This window comes from Trichechus manatus, unplaced genomic scaffold (genome assembly GCF_000243295.1).
Source record: "Trichechus manatus latirostris isolate Lorelei unplaced genomic scaffold, TriManLat1.0 scaffold00022, whole genome shotgun sequence".
In the NCBI taxonomy this organism is placed as follows: Eukaryota; Metazoa; Chordata; class Mammalia; order Sirenia; family Trichechidae; genus Trichechus; species Trichechus manatus.
Genome location: NW_004443958.1, coordinates 18,149,714 through 18,167,259, shown reverse-complemented (window position 1 = coordinate 18,167,259; position 17,546 = coordinate 18,149,714). Strand labels below are relative to the sequence as shown.

At 47.8% G+C, this 17,546-nt stretch overlaps 1 protein-coding gene across 2 annotated transcripts in view; it reads left to right on the top strand.

Annotated features, from left to right (window-relative positions):
- The first annotated feature begins 970 nt into the window (after positions 1-970).
- The window catches only part of ADCY8 (adenylate cyclase 8), a 217,410-nt gene continuing 200,834 nt past the window's right edge, over positions 971-17,546 (top strand). Inside the window, exon 1 of one of the 2 annotated variants that reach the window (XM_004373008.1) lies at positions 971-3,401. In XM_004373008.1, coding sequence (XP_004373065.1) covers positions 2,442-3,401 — 960 coding nt within the window. In that variant the 5' untranslated portion in view covers positions 971-2,441. The remainder of the gene's footprint in view (positions 3,402-17,546) is intronic. The other variant, XM_012554538.1, reaches the window with a different exon arrangement.

The following is a 17,546-nucleotide window of genomic DNA, read 5'->3' as shown; positions in this document are numbered from 1 at the left end:
AGTTAAAGGATGAGGGGAAATGTTAGAGCCTTCTTCCCTCTTCGTTCTGGGGTTCTCTGCAAGGCAGTTGACCTATTCTGGGGTTTAAACCGAAGCCCGTATGAGTGGGAAAGAAAAAATCATAAAAGAAAGAATTAAATTCCATGTTTCTGAGGCACAGAGAACACAAATAACCCTAGAGATAGTGTATGCGGTTAGAGGGCATTGAAAGCTATTCTTGCTCAGGTCAGACAAGGAGGGAGAGAAGTTTCTCCTGGAGAAAGAGAAGAGGGAAAATTGCTCCCTCAGAAGGGCCTGAGGGGGCTGCCAGGTGGTCATTTGGGCTTTCAAGGGACGCCACCGGGAGCTGTGAAAGCGCCCAGGGCCTGACGTCATTGGCCATCAGCTGACTGTGCTCAGGGCCCGGGCTCCACCGGCTGCAGCCGCAGTTGTGGTGGCGGAGGTGGCTGCCACCGCGGCTCCGCCACCTGCAGCTGGGCTCCGGACTGCTGCGGCGGCGCTCGCCCTGCAGACCCGGGGATCCCGCTCTGCCCCGCGCTGGCGCCGGCACAACGCGCCCACCTCGCTGCGCCCTGGCTTGCCCTCAGCGCGGCCGCGGCTTTGTCGGCAACCGCTCGGCGGGAAACCCGGGCTCCAGACGAGCCCCTGGAAATGCCTTCCCCGCGTCCTACTACTCCTCGACCCCTGTAAGCGGAGAGAACTTAGTGTGCGAGGCGCGCAGGGAGCGCCCCCATTTTAATGACCCGCGCCCTCCAGCCCTCCGATTTGGGTGGTAAAGAGACGCCTGCAGGAAGCTGCCTGCCTCTAAGATTGGGGCTTCTTTGGGGATTTTGCTTTGAGTCTGAAAGTTGGCTTAGCCAGAAGACGCCCTGCTGGGGAGGGCGGACAGGGACCCTCTATTCCGAAGCGTTTGGCTGTGGAGTCGGTGGGCAAAGCGGCCTACGAGCCGGGCTCCGCACCCGCCGGAGAGAGCAGAGGACACTGCCGTGCGGCGAGCCGGACCGGTGGCTCTTGGCGCAGAGGGCAGGCCGGAGGGAGAGCCGGGTGTAGGCGGAGCACCGAGTCGCGCCGATCCTCCCCAGGCGAGCAGCGAGCGCCGCTGCCTTCTAGACCCGGGCGTCCGGGCTCGATCTGGTGCCAGCATCTCAACATTGCCACCCCCACCCCAGCCCTGGAGGCGTGGCTTGCCGCGAGGGTGGGTTCAAGTTGCCGCGGGTGTCTGGCAGCTCGGACAAGTCTCCAAATTTCTCCCGACCGCCGGTGCCCCCGGCGCACTCTAGAGCGCCAGGCTCGCGCGCGGCGCTTCTTTGGATGCCGAGGCGTATTATTAGCCTACTTCCTCGCGGCCTCCAGCCTGTCTTTTCGTCCACACCTGACACACGCGCCCTCGTCGAGCTTCAGGTCTCAGCCTCGGATCCGCACCGGTGGCTTCTCTTCGTTCTCTAGCTGCTGCCTTTGGAGACCTCTCCACTTTCTCCTTCTCCCGCCTCCCGCTTCTCCAGCTCCGGGGCAAATGGACTCCAAAGAGCGAAGTGAAGGGGATGGGAACTGCAGGTTGCGATCCGGCGGATGCACAACTGGAAGGGCTGACCTCGTCTTTTAGCCGAGGCTGGGACCCTGGGACCAGACCCTCCCCATCCCAGAGGGATGCTTCTGGCCAGAGGCAGCGCTGCGCTGTCGCTCCTAGCTCTGGAAGTGGGGGCAGGCAAGAGCAAGCCGAGGAGGGAGCCTCAGCATACTCCCTCCTCCAAATTAACTGTTTGGTGATTTGTTGGCGCTGAGGCTACCACCTCCCCAAGCCTCCCGCCACCTCGCGGTCCCCCACTCCTCGCCTCCACTGCCCCCGCCCCCAGCTCCGCCCCGGCTCCCCGTCCCGGCGCAATGGAGTTCTCTGAAGGGCGATGTTCTAGCCGTAGCTGCTAACTTCGCACCCGCCGCTGCTGCGGGTCATCCGCAGCCCATTCCTCTGCAGCCGCCGAGTCGTGGGCGTCCCGAACCCAGTGCCGCAGCCAGGAGCCGCCCGGTGCGCAGCAGAAGAGAGGTGCTTAGGCGGCCGGGCGCCTCGGGGAGAGCAAAGGCTGCGCCAAGACACTAAGCCGAGAACCAGTCGAGGACCCTGAACCCGGGAAGGGGCTGCGTGGCTCAGAGATCCGGCGCTTCTGCGGACAGATAGCCGCGGCTGCCGGGCCCCCAAGCTGCGCGGGCTGGCGCGAGCGCGGCGCGCAAGGACGCAGCAGGCGGCTGCGGTCTTCCCAGAGCCCTTTGCCCCGGGGCGCACTATGACCTGACCTGCGCTCACCTTGCCCAGGGCCCCTGCAAGGGGGAGGCTGGGGAGTCAAGGACTGGCCGCTAAGCCCCCGCCAGACCCCCTTTGGGTCTTTGGGAATCCCGGCCCGGCTGTCTTCCCCAGGTCGGCGCCTCCCTCCCTGCGGCCCGGCGCCATGGAGCTCTCCGATGTGCGCTGCCTTAGCGGCAGCGAGGAACTCTACACCATCCACCCGACGCCCCCGGCCGGCGACGGCGGGAGCGGCTCCCGGCCGCAGCGGCTGCTGTGGCAGACCGCGGTGCGGCACATCACCGAGCAGCGCTTCATTCACCGGCACCGCGGCGGCGGCGGCAGCGGGAGCGCAGGCTCGGACAAAAGCTCCGACCCTGCGGGCGGCGGTCCCAACCACCAAGCGCCGCAGCTGTCCGGCGACTCGGCGCTGCCCCTCTACTTGCTGGGCTCCGGGGAGCACGTGCACAGCACAGGTGGCACCAAAATCTTCCCGGAACGCAGAGGGAGCGGCAGTGCCAGCGGCAGCGGGGGCGGGGGCGACCTGGGCTTCCTACATCTCGACTGCGCCCCCAGCAACTCGGATTTCTTCCTCAATGGGGGCTATAGCTACCGGGGAGTCATTTTCCCCACCCTGCGCAACTCCTTCAAGTCCCGGGATCTGGAACGCCTCTATCAGCGCTATTTCCTGGGCCAGAGGCGCAAATCCGAGGTAGTGATGAACGTGCTGGACGTGCTAACCAAACTCACCCTCTTGGTTCTCCACTTGAGCCTGGCTTCCGCACCCATGGACCCGCTCAAGGGCATTCTGTTGGGTTTCTTCACCGGCATCGAGGTGGTGATCTGCGCCCTGGTGGTGGTCAGGAAGGACACCACCTCACACACGTACCTGCAATACAGCGGCTTGGTCACCTGGGTGGCCATGACCACCCAGATCCTGGCAGCAGGCCTCGGCTATGGGCTCCTGGGTGACGGCATCGGCTACGTGCTCTTCACACTTTTCGCCACCTACAGCATGCTGCCGCTCCCGCTCACCTGGGCCATCCTGGCCGGCCTGGGCACCTCGCTGCTCCAGGTGGTCCTCCAAGTGGTCATCCCCAGACTGGCGGTCATTTCCATCAACCAGGTAACTCCTGCCTCCCAGGGGTTATTAGTAAGAGCCAAGGTTGCCTTCCTCGCTTTGTGTCCCCTCCCCCAGCCTGGCACAGTGCTAGGAGGCCCTCGGTGTTAGTGGGAGCCTTATCTCGCTCTTCTTAGAGGGGCCAAAAACTCGGCACTGTAGAATAGCGACCCTGTAGGACAAAGTAGAACTGCCCCATAGGGTTTCCAAGGCTGTATGTAATGTTTACGGAAGCAGCCTGCCACATCTTTCTCCTGCAGAGCGGCTGGTGGGTTTCAACCACCGACCTTTCTGTTAGCAGCCAAGGGCTTAACCACTGCACCACCAGGGCTCCTTTCTTAGAGGGAAGTGGAACTAAATAACCTCTAAAGTTTCGTCCAACCCTACCCTTCCACTCTGATTCTGTGAGTAATTCTTTTCTGACATCAGCTAGGGAGCAGTGTTCTTTCTCTCCCCACACATCCCCCAGGGTCTGCAGTCTCTGGAGCAGTAGACAGAAGGGGAGGAGAAGAATCCAGATTTAGAAAGGGGCCCATTCTATAACAGCTTTACTCGTAAAAGTCACAGTAGGGTGCCCTAAGGGACTCTGGAACTTGGAGTTGGGTTTCTGTGTGTCTCCATGCCACAGATGCTCAGTTCTAGAAGGAAAGAGGACCGACATTTGTTGAGCACATACTAATTGCCAGTTCTGGATATTATGTGTATGTTGTCTCACCCAATCCTCCACAATCCTAGGAGACATGTTTTAATGGATAATTTTTTATTACCTTGGGGATTTAAGATGATGTCCTCTCTGATGACAGGATCCAACTCCAGTGCTTTGAATAAGTTTCAGAAACTGGGAGGTGGGAGGGAATTGGTGAAGAATGCAGGTTTTGCTTAACTGCAAAGGGACATTTTGACGCAGATGCTTTGAAATGATATTTGGGGAGGGAGGAGAATCTCATTGACTCTGTAGGTCCCTTTTTCCTTTCTCCCTTTTTCTTTCTATCCCTCCCCATTGAATAAGGATGTGTTTATGTGAACAACGTTCCTCTTCTCTGTGGATGAGAAGGCAGGGGAAGGACTCTAGTGTTTAAATTCATTAAAAGCAACGGATAATTAATGGCCTGACACTTTCTTTGCCAAATATCTGGTAGCTAATAGGAGAGTGAATTTGGGAGCATCTACAAAACAAGGGAAGCATGACAACTGAAGTGTTTTCAAATAGCAGGCTGATGAAAGGTGCTTGGGCAGGAGGCTGCTTGGAGTGTAGCTGCTCAGTTCTCCACCTCTGTGCCACTTTTGCTCCATTAGAAGCTTGAAACCCCTCCTTCTTGTGGTTGGGCTTGAGTAGATGGTTCTTAGACCAAACAGGTATACACCTCTGAAAATTGCTCGTGATTTTTAGATCGCTTTACCCATCATTGACCTTCGGGTCTTCTAGTCAATTTGGGCTTTAGTCTCTTCTTGATGAGTCTGTATCCATTTGCTCAGGTTACTTAGCTGGCTGGCTGCTTTTACAGTGCGTTTGAAAGTCTCTCTGGTTAAAGCAGAAACCCTGGTGGCGTAGTGGTTAAGAGCTACAGCTGCTAACCAAAAGGTTGGCAGTTTGAATCCACCAGGCGCTCCTTGGAAACTCGGTAGGGCAGCTCTACTCCGTCCTATAGGGTCACTGTGAGTTGGAATCAACTTGATGGCAACAGGTTTGCTTTTTTTTTTTTTTTTTTGGTTATTCTGATTGAAGCTGACAGTATATAAAGTTCGTGGCTGTGATCATCAGGCATGAAATGGGGACAAGAGAACCTCTGTGAATACAGTCTGACCAGCTGAAGTTTTTCTTATTAGAGACAGTAATGGATGCTTGCTTGAAATCATCGTGAACCTTTAATACCCACACATGATACAGTCTCCGTTTTGGAAGAGGGAATCATTTTCTTTGTTTGGGATGGTGCACAATTGTATTTTCTCAGCTGTGCTTCTAAATCCTGTTTACACGTAAATCGGAACCCCAGTATCTTCTAAATCTCTTTCTTCCTTCCAAGTTCTCTCATTTTTTTTTTTTTTTGGATGCACTTTATGATGTACCTAAATGTCAGCCGATCTCTTCTCCCCCATCCCCCGTTGCTCCTTCCCCCCATTCTCCTCCTATCTTTTTTCCTTCTCCCTTTCTCTCTTCTCCTTTCTCTTCTCCCTGACTCACTCTAAGTTGTTTGCACAACATATCACAGCAGCTCTCTGATTATTTGAAGAAGTCTTCATTTATTATAACCCAACCCTTGTCACGTGGTAGCTCTCTTGGTACATATTATTGAAGGCTTCGCCAAGTAAGTTTGGAATAGTGTTTAGAATAGCACATCCCAAGTGGCAAATGATGAATATTTTAAAGGTCTAAGTATAGACATGCTTTTCTTGCCAAATGAATCCAGAAAGTAAATTTTTGCTCCATATTTGTTTTCTACTCTACTCAAATATTACCAGATGGGAGAAGATTAAAAATAATTCCCAAATGCCTTCCCACTCCATAAACAATTCTCCTCTGAGAAAATCAAGATCCTGGTACATACAAACCATGCTCATTCAACTTTCTCTTTGGGTAGGAATTGTAGGTAAGCCATGGTGCCATAGGTTGAGTCATTTTCTACCAGCTCCTGCAGGTACAACCAGAGTGCATATCCTTCACCTTAAGTGTTGAAAAGGGCCTTTGTGGCTTTGGTGGCAAAACGTTTACTTTGGCGCCCTCTAGGGGTCCCAGCTTCCTTCCTAGCTGTTGCCGACTGGATAAAGAGGAGAATCAATCCGTGGTTTTGGATAGGTCTGTTTAGTTTTCCAGAGCCCTGATGGCTCAGTGGTTGAGAACTATGACTGCTAACCAAAAGGTGGGCAGTTCGAGTCCACCAGCTGCTCCTTGGAAATGCTAGGGGCCAATTCTACCCTGTCCTGTAGGGTAGCTATGAGTTGGAATCAACTCCATGGCAATGGGTTTGCTGTTTTTTATTTAGTTTTCAGGACCACTGGTGGTGCAGTGGTTAAAGCACTCAGCTGCTAACAGAAAGGTCAACGGATTGAACTCACCAGCTGCTTAGTGCGAGAAAGATGTGGCAGTCTGCTTCTGTGAAGATTTATAGTCTTGGAAACCCCATGGGGCAGTTCTACCCTGTCCCATAGGGTCACTATGAGGCGGAATTGACTCAACAGCAATGAGTATTTAGTTTTCCATGCTTGGCGATATCCAAGGCATCCTTAAAACCTAATCTCTCAAAGCAGCTAGAAGAAAATCCTAACTTCTTCCCATGGCGTCCTCCATCCTCTGCGTGCTGGCAGCTGCTGATCTCTGCAATCATATTTCCTTCGCTTCTCCTCCTCAGCCTCCAGATACATCATCCTGTTTGCGGCCTTTCAATATCCCAAGCTCTTGCCTACTACTGGACCCTTACGCTTGCTGCTTAGAACAATTCCCCAGGTCTTCACATGACTGACACATTCTCCTTACTTCAAACTCAGTTCCAGTGTCGCTCTCTAGTAAATAACTCGTGCTGGTTAGTTTTTCATAGCACGTGCACCATCCGAAATTATTTCATGTTTGTTTATTATGTTTCTCCTCCCGCCCCCATACCCTCCCAAGACTATCAACTCCTCCAGGGCGAGGGTGTTACCTGTCACGTTCTACCGCTTTATCGTCAGCACCTAGAAAAATGCCAGGCTCATAGAAGGCGATCAATAGACAGTCACAGAAAGAGCAAGGACTTCACAGCACAGAGAATATTGTAAACTAATAAGCCTCCTGAGGCCATGTGAGTGAAAGCTTGACACACACACACACACACACACACACACACACACACACACTGCAGGCATGTAAAGCAGTCTTGTACACATAAACACCCTTTGGAGAAACCAAAGCACAATAATAGTCCTTTACATTTGTATGATGTTTCAGATATGACTAAGCACTTTCACATGCATTGTTGCATCTAATCGCAACAAATAGATGGTATCACCCTTCATTTTCATTTCAGAAAAGGAATGGCAAATTCTTAGAAATTTTAAAAGGACAGTCCCAAGATTGTGATCCTAAGAAGTGATAAGGGCAGGATTCAAACCCAGGCTCCAATGCCTATCATTTGAGGTAGACCCTTAGGGATATTCTTCCATGCACATGAGCACTTGAAATTGTTTGAAAGCAAGGAGTACCTGTTTCACTACTCAAGAGAGTTACACTCTGTATAGCACATGGATTAACATTTCCTGAAAAATCCAATGGAAAATTATGAGAGAAAATGACTGGATTGCTGGGAATAGGTCATTGGTAGCTGGCTCGTCGTCTTGCTCAGCTGGATACAACTTTGTCCAGTGGGGACCATAAACCCTGGAATAACACCCGTCTTTACGTTAATCTCGTTTCCCACTGAGAGGATGGCTCACTTTTAACTTAGCATTTTTAAGCATCGGGAAACTAAAATGAGAGTATAGCGTCAGTGTACCTTGGCAGCTGTTTCACTTCACTGAAAATGACATTTTCAAAAGTAACAAATGAGCCAGTGTTTGCCTTCCCTGAGTCCCAGAAATGAGAGTCTGCTCTTCCTCTCTCCTTCCAGAAGCCGTTACTTCTGTGGCCTGACAGGGTAACAGCCAAGCCGCAAAGCTCTGCAGATGCTCTATATGAGGAGGCAAAGCCCTGTGTTCTTGGATCACTGTGTGCTTTCCACTCTGGGTACAAGATGGAACCTAAAAGGAGTCGCCCAGGAGATTCGTTGCCATTAGCAAAGAGATGGTATATGTTCCTCCATTCAGTAATGGCAGTCAGGCTAAAATCATCTAATTGTCACCCCAACAAAAAGGTTATTGGCCTGGTCCTGCGTCATCCTCATGATCTGATCTGTTGCAGATTGGACTGTTGTAATCCATAGGGTTTTCACTGGCTGATTTTCAGAAGTAGATTGCCAGACCTTTCTTCCTAGTCCCTCTTAGGCGGGAAGCTCTGCTGAAACCTGTTCATCAGCACACAAGCTTCCAGTGGCAGATGGGTGGTGGCCATGCATGAGATGCATTCACTGAGAATAGAACCGGGTCTCCTGCACGGGAGGCAAGAATTCTACCACTGAACCACCGCTACCCTCTATAGTAACCCTAACCCAAGGAACCAAACCAGTTACCAGTTGCCATGGAGTTGATTCCAACTCATGGTGACCCCATGTGTTTCAGAGTAGAACCGCTCTCCATAGGGTTGTCATAGCTGTGACCTTTCAAAAGTGTACTGCCAGGCCTTTCTTCTGAGGCACCTCTGGGTAGACTCAAACCTTTTGGTTAGTAGCCCAGTGCTTAACCATTTGTGCCACTCAGGGCTGCAGTTATTCCTCCCTTGGGAAGGCTCAGTCATCAAGTTAAATCAGCTTCACGTATGTGATTCCACCCAGTAAGAGTGTCTTTGTCCAGATCCTGTCCAAGACACTGGGTTTTTTTCATGTCTTAAGCAAACTGTTTGCCCATCTGAAAAGTCATCAGCCAGGTGGCACAGTGGTTAAAAGCTCAGCTGCTAACCGAAAGTTCGACAGTTTGAATCCGCCGGCCCCTCCTAGGAAACCCTATGGAGCAGTTCTACTCTGTCTCTAGGGTCGCTATGAGTCAGGATTGACTTGATGGCAACGGGTTTTTTTTTATTATTATTATTTTAAATGATATTATGCAAATAAATGATTAATGATAAGGTTATACTGGCTGGGTTCTGTCACAGGTGGACAAATTCTAAGCACTGTTGCTACAATTAACATTTTACTCTATTTTAATCACTGGTGACAACGTGAACTACCTAACATTTGAAAGTCACCTCATTCTTATTCTTCAGCTCATTAGTGGCAAGATAGTGAAAATCAGTTAGTTACTGGAAAACCAAGAGGCAGCGATATTTAACCAGAAGGATTGCTGCATTATGCTTTCCTCTTGGGGATTCTAAAATGTTACTGCCAGGGGCTAATTAGCCTTCTGCCCCTCTTGGTGAGGTAGACAAGCACCAACACGGAGTGGAGGTGATTTCTCCAAGAGAACTCTGCCAGCCAAAGCCTGCAGGAATGCACATCCGGGTTAGTTAGTGCTCAAGGTCATGCTGTCAGACTTGAATTTCCCAGGCAGCACTTACCTTCCTGGCTTACACATATCTCATCCAACGGTAGAGGCTAGAGCCGGAGAAATGCTAACTAAATAATGTTCCTTCAACTTGACGAATAACCAGGGGCATTTTTAGCCTAGCCTTTGGCCTTTCAAAACAAAATCCTTGAAGAAAAACACATTCTTATACTGGGTAAGATAACGGTGTATGGTATGAGCAGGTGGAGGTTAGGTGAGAGATGTCAGCTTTGTGTGTGGCTTAAATATTCATTTCTTTATGAAGGATTAACTTTACAGTAGAGAGAAAGGAGGTATAAATTGAATGAGCAACATTTACCAGATCTAGACTTATGTGTCTGGGAGTGTGTGTGCCTTGTCTAAGTCATACCAAATAAAGGGGCCCCGTGATTACTTTTGGAGTTCCTGGGTGACACAAATGGCTAAGCACTGGGCTACTAACTGAAAGGTTGGTGGTTCAAACCCACCCAGAGGTGCCTCAGAAGAAAGGCCTGGCAATCTGCTTCCAAAAAGTCACAGCCATGAAAACTCTATGGAGGGCAGTTCTACTGTGACACACACGTGGATACCAGGAGTTGGAATCGACTCAAAGGCAACCAGAGGTGATTACCTTATGGACAGCAGATAGCGTATAACCTGTAATTGCCACAGGGGGATAGTTTGTATCAAGGTAAACACTCACTTCAAAACACAAGACTCGGAAATACCCATCAAAGGAGTGTGACTGGGCTCCAATTTATTGTACCTTATAGGTACAGTGGAAACTCTGGCAGCGTGGTGATTAAGAGCTACGGCTGCTAACTAAAAGGTCGGCAGTTCGCATCTACCAGGCGCTCCTTGGAAACTCTATGGGACAGTTCTACTTTGTCCTGTAGGATCGCTATGAGCCGGAATCGACTCAATAGCAACAGGTATAGTTACAGTGAACATTTTTTAAAAAAACCCACATGTCTCAATTTCTGTACAGTTTCCTTTAGCAAATTCATATAGGCTTTAAAAAACATAATTGCAGCATTCCAGCATATCTGAGAAAAAGTACCTTTCAAAAATAGATGTGAGTGTCAACCTTCCCAAGAGGTTCCAGAGAATGGAAGGAAATGGAAACATTATTCTCTCTTGCTTGTGAAAAATACCCAAAGACTGTCCTTTTTGCTTTTGTTTCATTTTTGCGGGGAAGAATGGGCTTGTGCAAAGGATATTTTTAATGACTACTGAAATGACCAATTAAATGTCTTCAGCTTTAGCTGGTAGACACCTTTGCCCTGAGTTGTAAATAGGTTTGGAGGCTGTGTATATAGACAGAATTATAAAATGATTGTGCGGTGCATGCTTTGTGAGATTGAATTATGAATTTGTTTTTCTTCATTTCCGGTAACATCACCTGACAGGTATCAGTGGGTCAGAGCGTAATTAGATGAGAACTGGGAACACCGGGCAGACTTGGCTTCTGAGGCAGCTGCTGCAATGTCATATTTACACTTTGCTGATGGATGGCGTTTTAAGAACTCATCAAAAATAAGGGAAATCAAGCAGAAAAATGAAAGATTAAAAATAAATAATAAGCCTTGTATCCCAAATTCAGTGCCGCTAGCAACATGTAATCAAAAGACACTACTACAATCATGCGATACGACATTTCACTGTTGTCTAAACATTTCTTAGGATGCTAATTTATTCATTTCACAAGTGGGTCTATTTGAGTTGGTCCTACATGTGTTTATTTTCAGAACATAGGAGACACTTGCAACACTCATCTCAAACCTTCCCTCTCACCAACCAATGGCACAATATTGATTCTTCGAGAGCCCTGTCCCAATCTAGAATATTCAGTTGGACAGCATATCATTTCGTTTGACATATTGCTTTCAAAGTGTGTTCTTTGCTCCTTCTCTGGGCTGAAATGCAAGGTAATAGGAATTGAAGGTTGGAGGCACTGGAGATATTTCTATGCGACATAGGTTTGAACCTTGGTTAGCAAGAGGATGGGTTATGTAAATCATTTCTTCCCGAGCATTTTCCAGAGTCTGGAGTAGAGGAATATTGTTTTACCCAGTCAGCCACAATGGAGCGGGGGAAACCAGGATCAGCTGCCCTGTGCTTCCCCAGGAAATGTAATTGGATTTACACACTCAAATTATATAATGTGAGTTGTGTTTATGAAGGACTATTTTAGGATGTCAGGTCACTTAAGCAGCGCTTTGGGAGACAGCTTTTCTTGCCGTGAGATTTTTCCCAGTCAGCCCTGCGGGGCAGGGGAAGGTGCAGAGTAGATTAATTAACCTTTAAGATGCCAGACATTCTGCCAGATGTTCCGAGGGAAGCCTGGCCACATCCTGGTAGGAAAAATGTCATTCCACCAGTGAATACAACGATGTGTCTACCTTCTCAGCGAACAAACTGGGCTTATAACACCTGTGTTTCCACTTAAGGCTGTTTCTTTGCTATATCTGCATTGTACTCTGAACAGACATGTCTGTGATTTGATACTGAATTTCATTCAGCTAGATCATATATTTTAATATGCGCAATACCTTGCACATTCATTAGTTTTGGGGTTTTTCTATCCCTCCTACCTCATCTATTGCCTCACGTGCCTAAACTCAGGTGTTACTAATTGCAAAATATCTTTGAACTACAAAATTCCCCCACATCAGGAAATGGTAAAGTTAGGCATGGTGAAGATAGGTGCTAGATGTGAAATTAAATCCCATTAATGTGAATTTTAAAAACAGTCATCTCTGTCTAAAGTGCAGACCAGTGTAAAATGATCACAGGAGATCAGAGCTAGAACCACTGCATTTTGTAAACAACCCTTCCTTGTCCTGTGTTAGCGGCTTTTCCAGTTGACTGGAGTAAACCATTTCAGAATCTTTTCTTCATTGCGTGTTTGTGTGATTACATGCTGAATACACACAGTTGCTTACAAAAGAGATGACTAAGGATTAGGGAATGCATAATCAAAATCTGTTTCTTTAATGCAGATCATGGGGAGAAGAAATGTAGCATAAAAAGTCTAACGGAACAAGACAAAAAAAAAACAAGGAAGAACCCTGGAAGGCCTGGGGCTAGAAGAAAGGAGGGGACATGATTGCTGTCCTCAAGTATTTGGGGTGCTGCTATGACAAAGGGAGACTGGTCATTTTTTGTGCCTCCCCTGGGACTGAACAAAGACCAACGGGTGGGCATTATCACTCAAGACGTTTTTAGTTTCTTAAACGGTGAGGCGTTTTAAGACATAGAGCTGTCCAGGAGCAGAATCCCACCCTTCCGGCCTCATTCCCGAGTATGAAACGGAGGCCTGGCCCCAAGGGCATCCTGCGTGGTCCCTGCAGGCTGGGCTCAGCCGAGAGGTTCGGAGGCGGCCCACAGTAGGATGGGATTCTTCCAGGAAAAGTGGTACAGCTGTCAGGAGCTTCATAAAGGAGATTCCTGTACAGGGATGTCTTTTCCTCAAGGTCAGTTGAAAGCCATCGGCTGCATCTCCAGCCATCACAACTGCTTTGCAGGCAGGAAGAAGAAGGGCAAAGAGCAAAAGGCTGAAATGGCAAAAGGGCAAGTGCCAGCTGAAGGTGCTCTTCTTTTAAGGAGCTCTTCTGGGACCCTGCCTATCTTAGTCATCTAGTGCTGCTATAACAGAAATACCACAAGTGGATGGCTTTTAACAAAGAGAAATTTATTCTCTCATAGTCCAGTAGGCTACAAGTCCAAATTCAGGACGTCAGCTCCCGGGGAACACTTTCTCTGTCAGCTCTGGAGGAAGGTCCATGTCATCAATCTTCCCTTGGTCTAGGAGCTTCTCTGCACAGGAACCTCAGGTCTAAAGGATATGTTCTGCTCCCGACACTGCTTTCTTGGTGGTATGAGGTTCCCATGTGTCTTTGCTCGCTTTTCTCTTTTATACCTCAAAATAGATTGGCTTAAGACACTATCCAATCTTGTATACCTCATCAGTATAACTGCTGCTAATCCATCTTATTACATCATAGTGATTGAGTTTACAACACATAAGGAAATCACATCAGATTACAAAATGGTACACAATCATACAATACTGGGAATCACGACCCAGCCAAACTGATACCCACATTTTTGAGGGGATATAATTCACTCCATGACACTGCCCAAGAAAGCCTGCTTATATTTCAGGGACCACAGTTGTGTCATGTGCCCCACCCCCCATCAGCAAGGCAGAATAGGAAAGTAGATTAGTTTTTTTGCCCCGACCTCCAGAATCAGGATTACATGAGAAAGAAGGAGAGAATGAGTAGTGAGTAGGTAAATTGTTCAGCAAATATATATCACCCTCTCGTTTGCTTCCTTGGTCCTTCAGCACCTTGGCTCTGAATCCCAACATCGACACCCTGCTCAGGCCTTCTTTGCTTTATGGCACACCTAAAGTCCCTTCTTTGGCCTGACCTCTCAGCGATGCCCCCTTCTGGCCACCAACTGATGATCACCCTGGCTCCATGCAGGGGCAGCTGTGGACAAGAGGCGCTCCCACCTTCCCCCCTGACTCCTGGCTCCATTCCAGAAGTGGTTTGCCTCACTCTTAAGGGGAGGACATTGAACCAAGTGGTTTGGCTTTGCTGAGCATTAAAAAGACAAAAAACAGTTGCTGTGGAGTTGCTTCTGACCAATGGAGAACCCACGTGGAGCCCCTGGGTGGTGGAAATGGTTAACACACCCAGCTGCTGACTGAAAGGCTGGAGGTTCAAGTCCACCCATAGGTGCCTTGGAAGAAAGACCTGGTGATCTACTTCCAAAAAACCAGCCATTGAACACTCTGTAGAGTACAATTCTACACTGACACAGATGGGGTCGCCATTGCTGAGCATAGGAACTGTATAATTGCATAATCCACCATTTCTCACAGCTGAAAACATATTACATAAAAACAACTTTGTACCCTAACTGGACCAGTTTTTCTGTAAAAGCAAAATAAATATTGGAACCCAATACGGTTGACTAAAACATACTTCATCAAATCCCCCCAAAAAAGCTTATTAGTAAGTGTTTTGTTTTTAGTTCAATGAAACATTTCCCCCACTTCATTTTTCTACTGTCGATTAGTGCAAGAAACAAAATAAAAATCAATAACAGCAAGCGAGTTTCTTGTAAGCTCGAAGTCAAACTCCCCTATCACCTGGGTGAGCTTCCTAGCCTGTTCCAGCTGGGCAACTCATCTGAGGACAGTTCATGGTCCCGCATGGGCAGCCTTCAAAGATTCCCAAGTCTCTCCTTCTCTATTTATGAGACTAAGGTGACTAATGATGTCATGTGCATCTCTTGGGGCTCTGCCCAAGGCATCCCAGCCAGAGGGAGCTGTGCCAGAGAACAGTTAGAGATATTTGTGAAACCTTGTAGGTACATTTCCATTTCCTTAAAAAGTTAGAAACCACAAATTCTCAGTGACTTTGGCCAAATGGCTTTGGCTTCTTCAAACACAAGTTTCTTCATACCTAAAAGGGTTTTATGCATAGTTGAAAAAATACGGGATTGTGAAGGATTTCTGCGCACCCTAGACTGAGTTGGATACTTCTTTTCGTATGACCGTGATTAAGTACGCAGCTACTAGCCAGAAGGTTGGCAGTTTGAACCCACTCAGAGGCACCTTGGACCACAGGCCTGGTGATCTGCTTCTGAAAGGTGACAGCTATTGAAAACCCTATGGAGCAGTTCTACTCTGCACACGTGGGGTTGCCATAAGTCAGAATGGACTCAATGGCAACTAACCACAGCAGCAACATGACCGCGATACCCTTGACCTGTGCATCCAGCCGGCCACAGGTTGTGCTACTTCTTCTCACCACCTGGGCTATGAGCTTCACAACGGCTGGGAATGTACCCAGGTCACTGCTGGGTCTCTAGGATGTAATCTAGTGCTAGTTACACACTATTCTTTCTCAGGTTCTGTAGTGGGTTGAGATGTGTCTCCAAAAACAGACGTCCAAGTCCTGACTCCTGGAACCTATGAACATGGCTTTATTTGGAAATAGGGACATTGCTGATATAATCAAGTTAAGATGAGGTTATACTGAGTTAGGGTGGGCTCTAAATCCAATGACTGGTCTCAGTACACAGAGACACATAGAGAGAAAAAGGCCATGTTAAGATGGAGGCAGAGATTGGAGCGATGCGTCTACAAGCCAAGGATTGCCAGCAACTACCAGAAGCTAAGAAGAGGCAAGGAAGGATTCTCCCCTGGAGCCTTTGGAGGGAACGTGTCTCCACCAACACCTTGCTGGTGCAAATGGTTAACACACTTAGCTGCTAACTGAAAGTTGGAGGTTCAAGTCCACCCACCTTGAAAGAAAGGCCTGGAGATCTACTTCCAAAAAATCAGCCATTGAAAACCCTTTGGGGCACACTTCTACTCTGACAAACATGGGGCTGCCATAAGTCAGAGTTGATGGCAACTGGTAGTCATCAGAAAACCCACCTAAGACCTTCCATCCAGTACATACACTGCAACTTTGTAAAAATCATTCAACCTGTCTTGGATTCAAAATAAATCCTTCACCGCTCTAAAATTCTATCACTGTAAATTTATGAGGTCTCTTGTAGCTTTAATTTTTTTTTTTTTTAATTCATACAACTTATAATGAATGTGAATGTGGGAATTTGTATGTTTTCCTGGTTTATTTGGCTCACAAAATCAGATAATGAGATTCTTACAGAAAACGTAGCTGGTTGAGGTCTTTGACCTTGGGGAGTCTTAGGAAGAGAAATGTGGATAATGATTCAGCAAATACTGAGAGAATTACTTAGTGGAGGGTTTTTAATATTTAATTTCTCCTGTTGGTCTAATTACATTGATGCCACAAGTTGCAAAATAGTGTATCATTTCGGCCATTTGATTTTTTTCAAAGGGAATAGTGACTGAGATATTTAATTGACACACCGTTGTTTCCTTTGAATATTTAATGAGTGACTTGGTGGTGCTTGTCAGAATTGCCTATGTGGCTTTTTCAAAATGTGCATGTCCGCTGTGATCAACAAGCCATTTTATGTCAGTATTGCCCAGCAGTGATTGTGTTGGGCATTTACAGCCTCAATATCCACAATTAAGAGTGAGGCGTTTGCCGATGCCTCTTAATTTGTCTACAGACCCCAGGAAACAGACAATGAGACCTTGAGGAATTCACTTAATTCTGCTGTTCACTGGTCACATCATCCATAATAAGAGGAGAATAAGATAAACAGTTGCCATTGAGTCGATTCCAACTCATGGCGACCCCGTGTGTGTCAGAGCAAAACTGTGTTCCATAGGGTTTTCAGTGGCTGATTTTTTGAAGTAAATCACCAGGCCTTTCTTCTGAGGCATCTCTGGGTAGACTCAAACCTCCCACCTCTCAGTGAGTAGCTGTGAGCATTATCTGTTTGCACCACCCAGGGACCCCATCTTATTGAAAGCCCTTCCTAGTTTTGTGGGACGTGGGAACAAACTACACCGTCATTTTACATTCTGATAAGCCAGGGGCTCAAGGTAATTTGAATGTAAACATGGCTGGAAGGATAGTTTTAAAATCTGTTTATATTTATGTTTCAGGCCTATCTCATGCATATGGACATGTTTCAAATTGTGAACCCATCCCAATATTATACAGCCATTCAATGACAGTACAACTAATTCAGCATCCATAAAGTTAGTAGGAAAACTCATAGCAAGGTAAATATCAAGTTCCCTCCAGCAAACTGGATAAGCAAAAGAAGCTGTTAGAATAGCTGTAATTTTTTTTTCAAACTATATTAAACACTAACATATAAAACTGACGGAGGTGATATTGCACTGTTTGACAAGTGGAGGGAGAGCCACGTGGTCTCTTTTCTTGCTGCACTGCCCCTCCTTCTCCTTAACCCACCGAGGTACTGCCAAGGTCCCACCGGACATTGTTTGAGAATCACTCCTTCAGAAGACTCTTTCAAGTCTTTGAGCTTTGAGAGTTTAACTTAGGTGTTCCTAAAGGGTGAACCGGGTGTTTGACAATGGCTTGTTAACGTTGGTGTTGGAGTGCATCTGGGCATAATGTGGGCCCTTTGGAGCCAGAG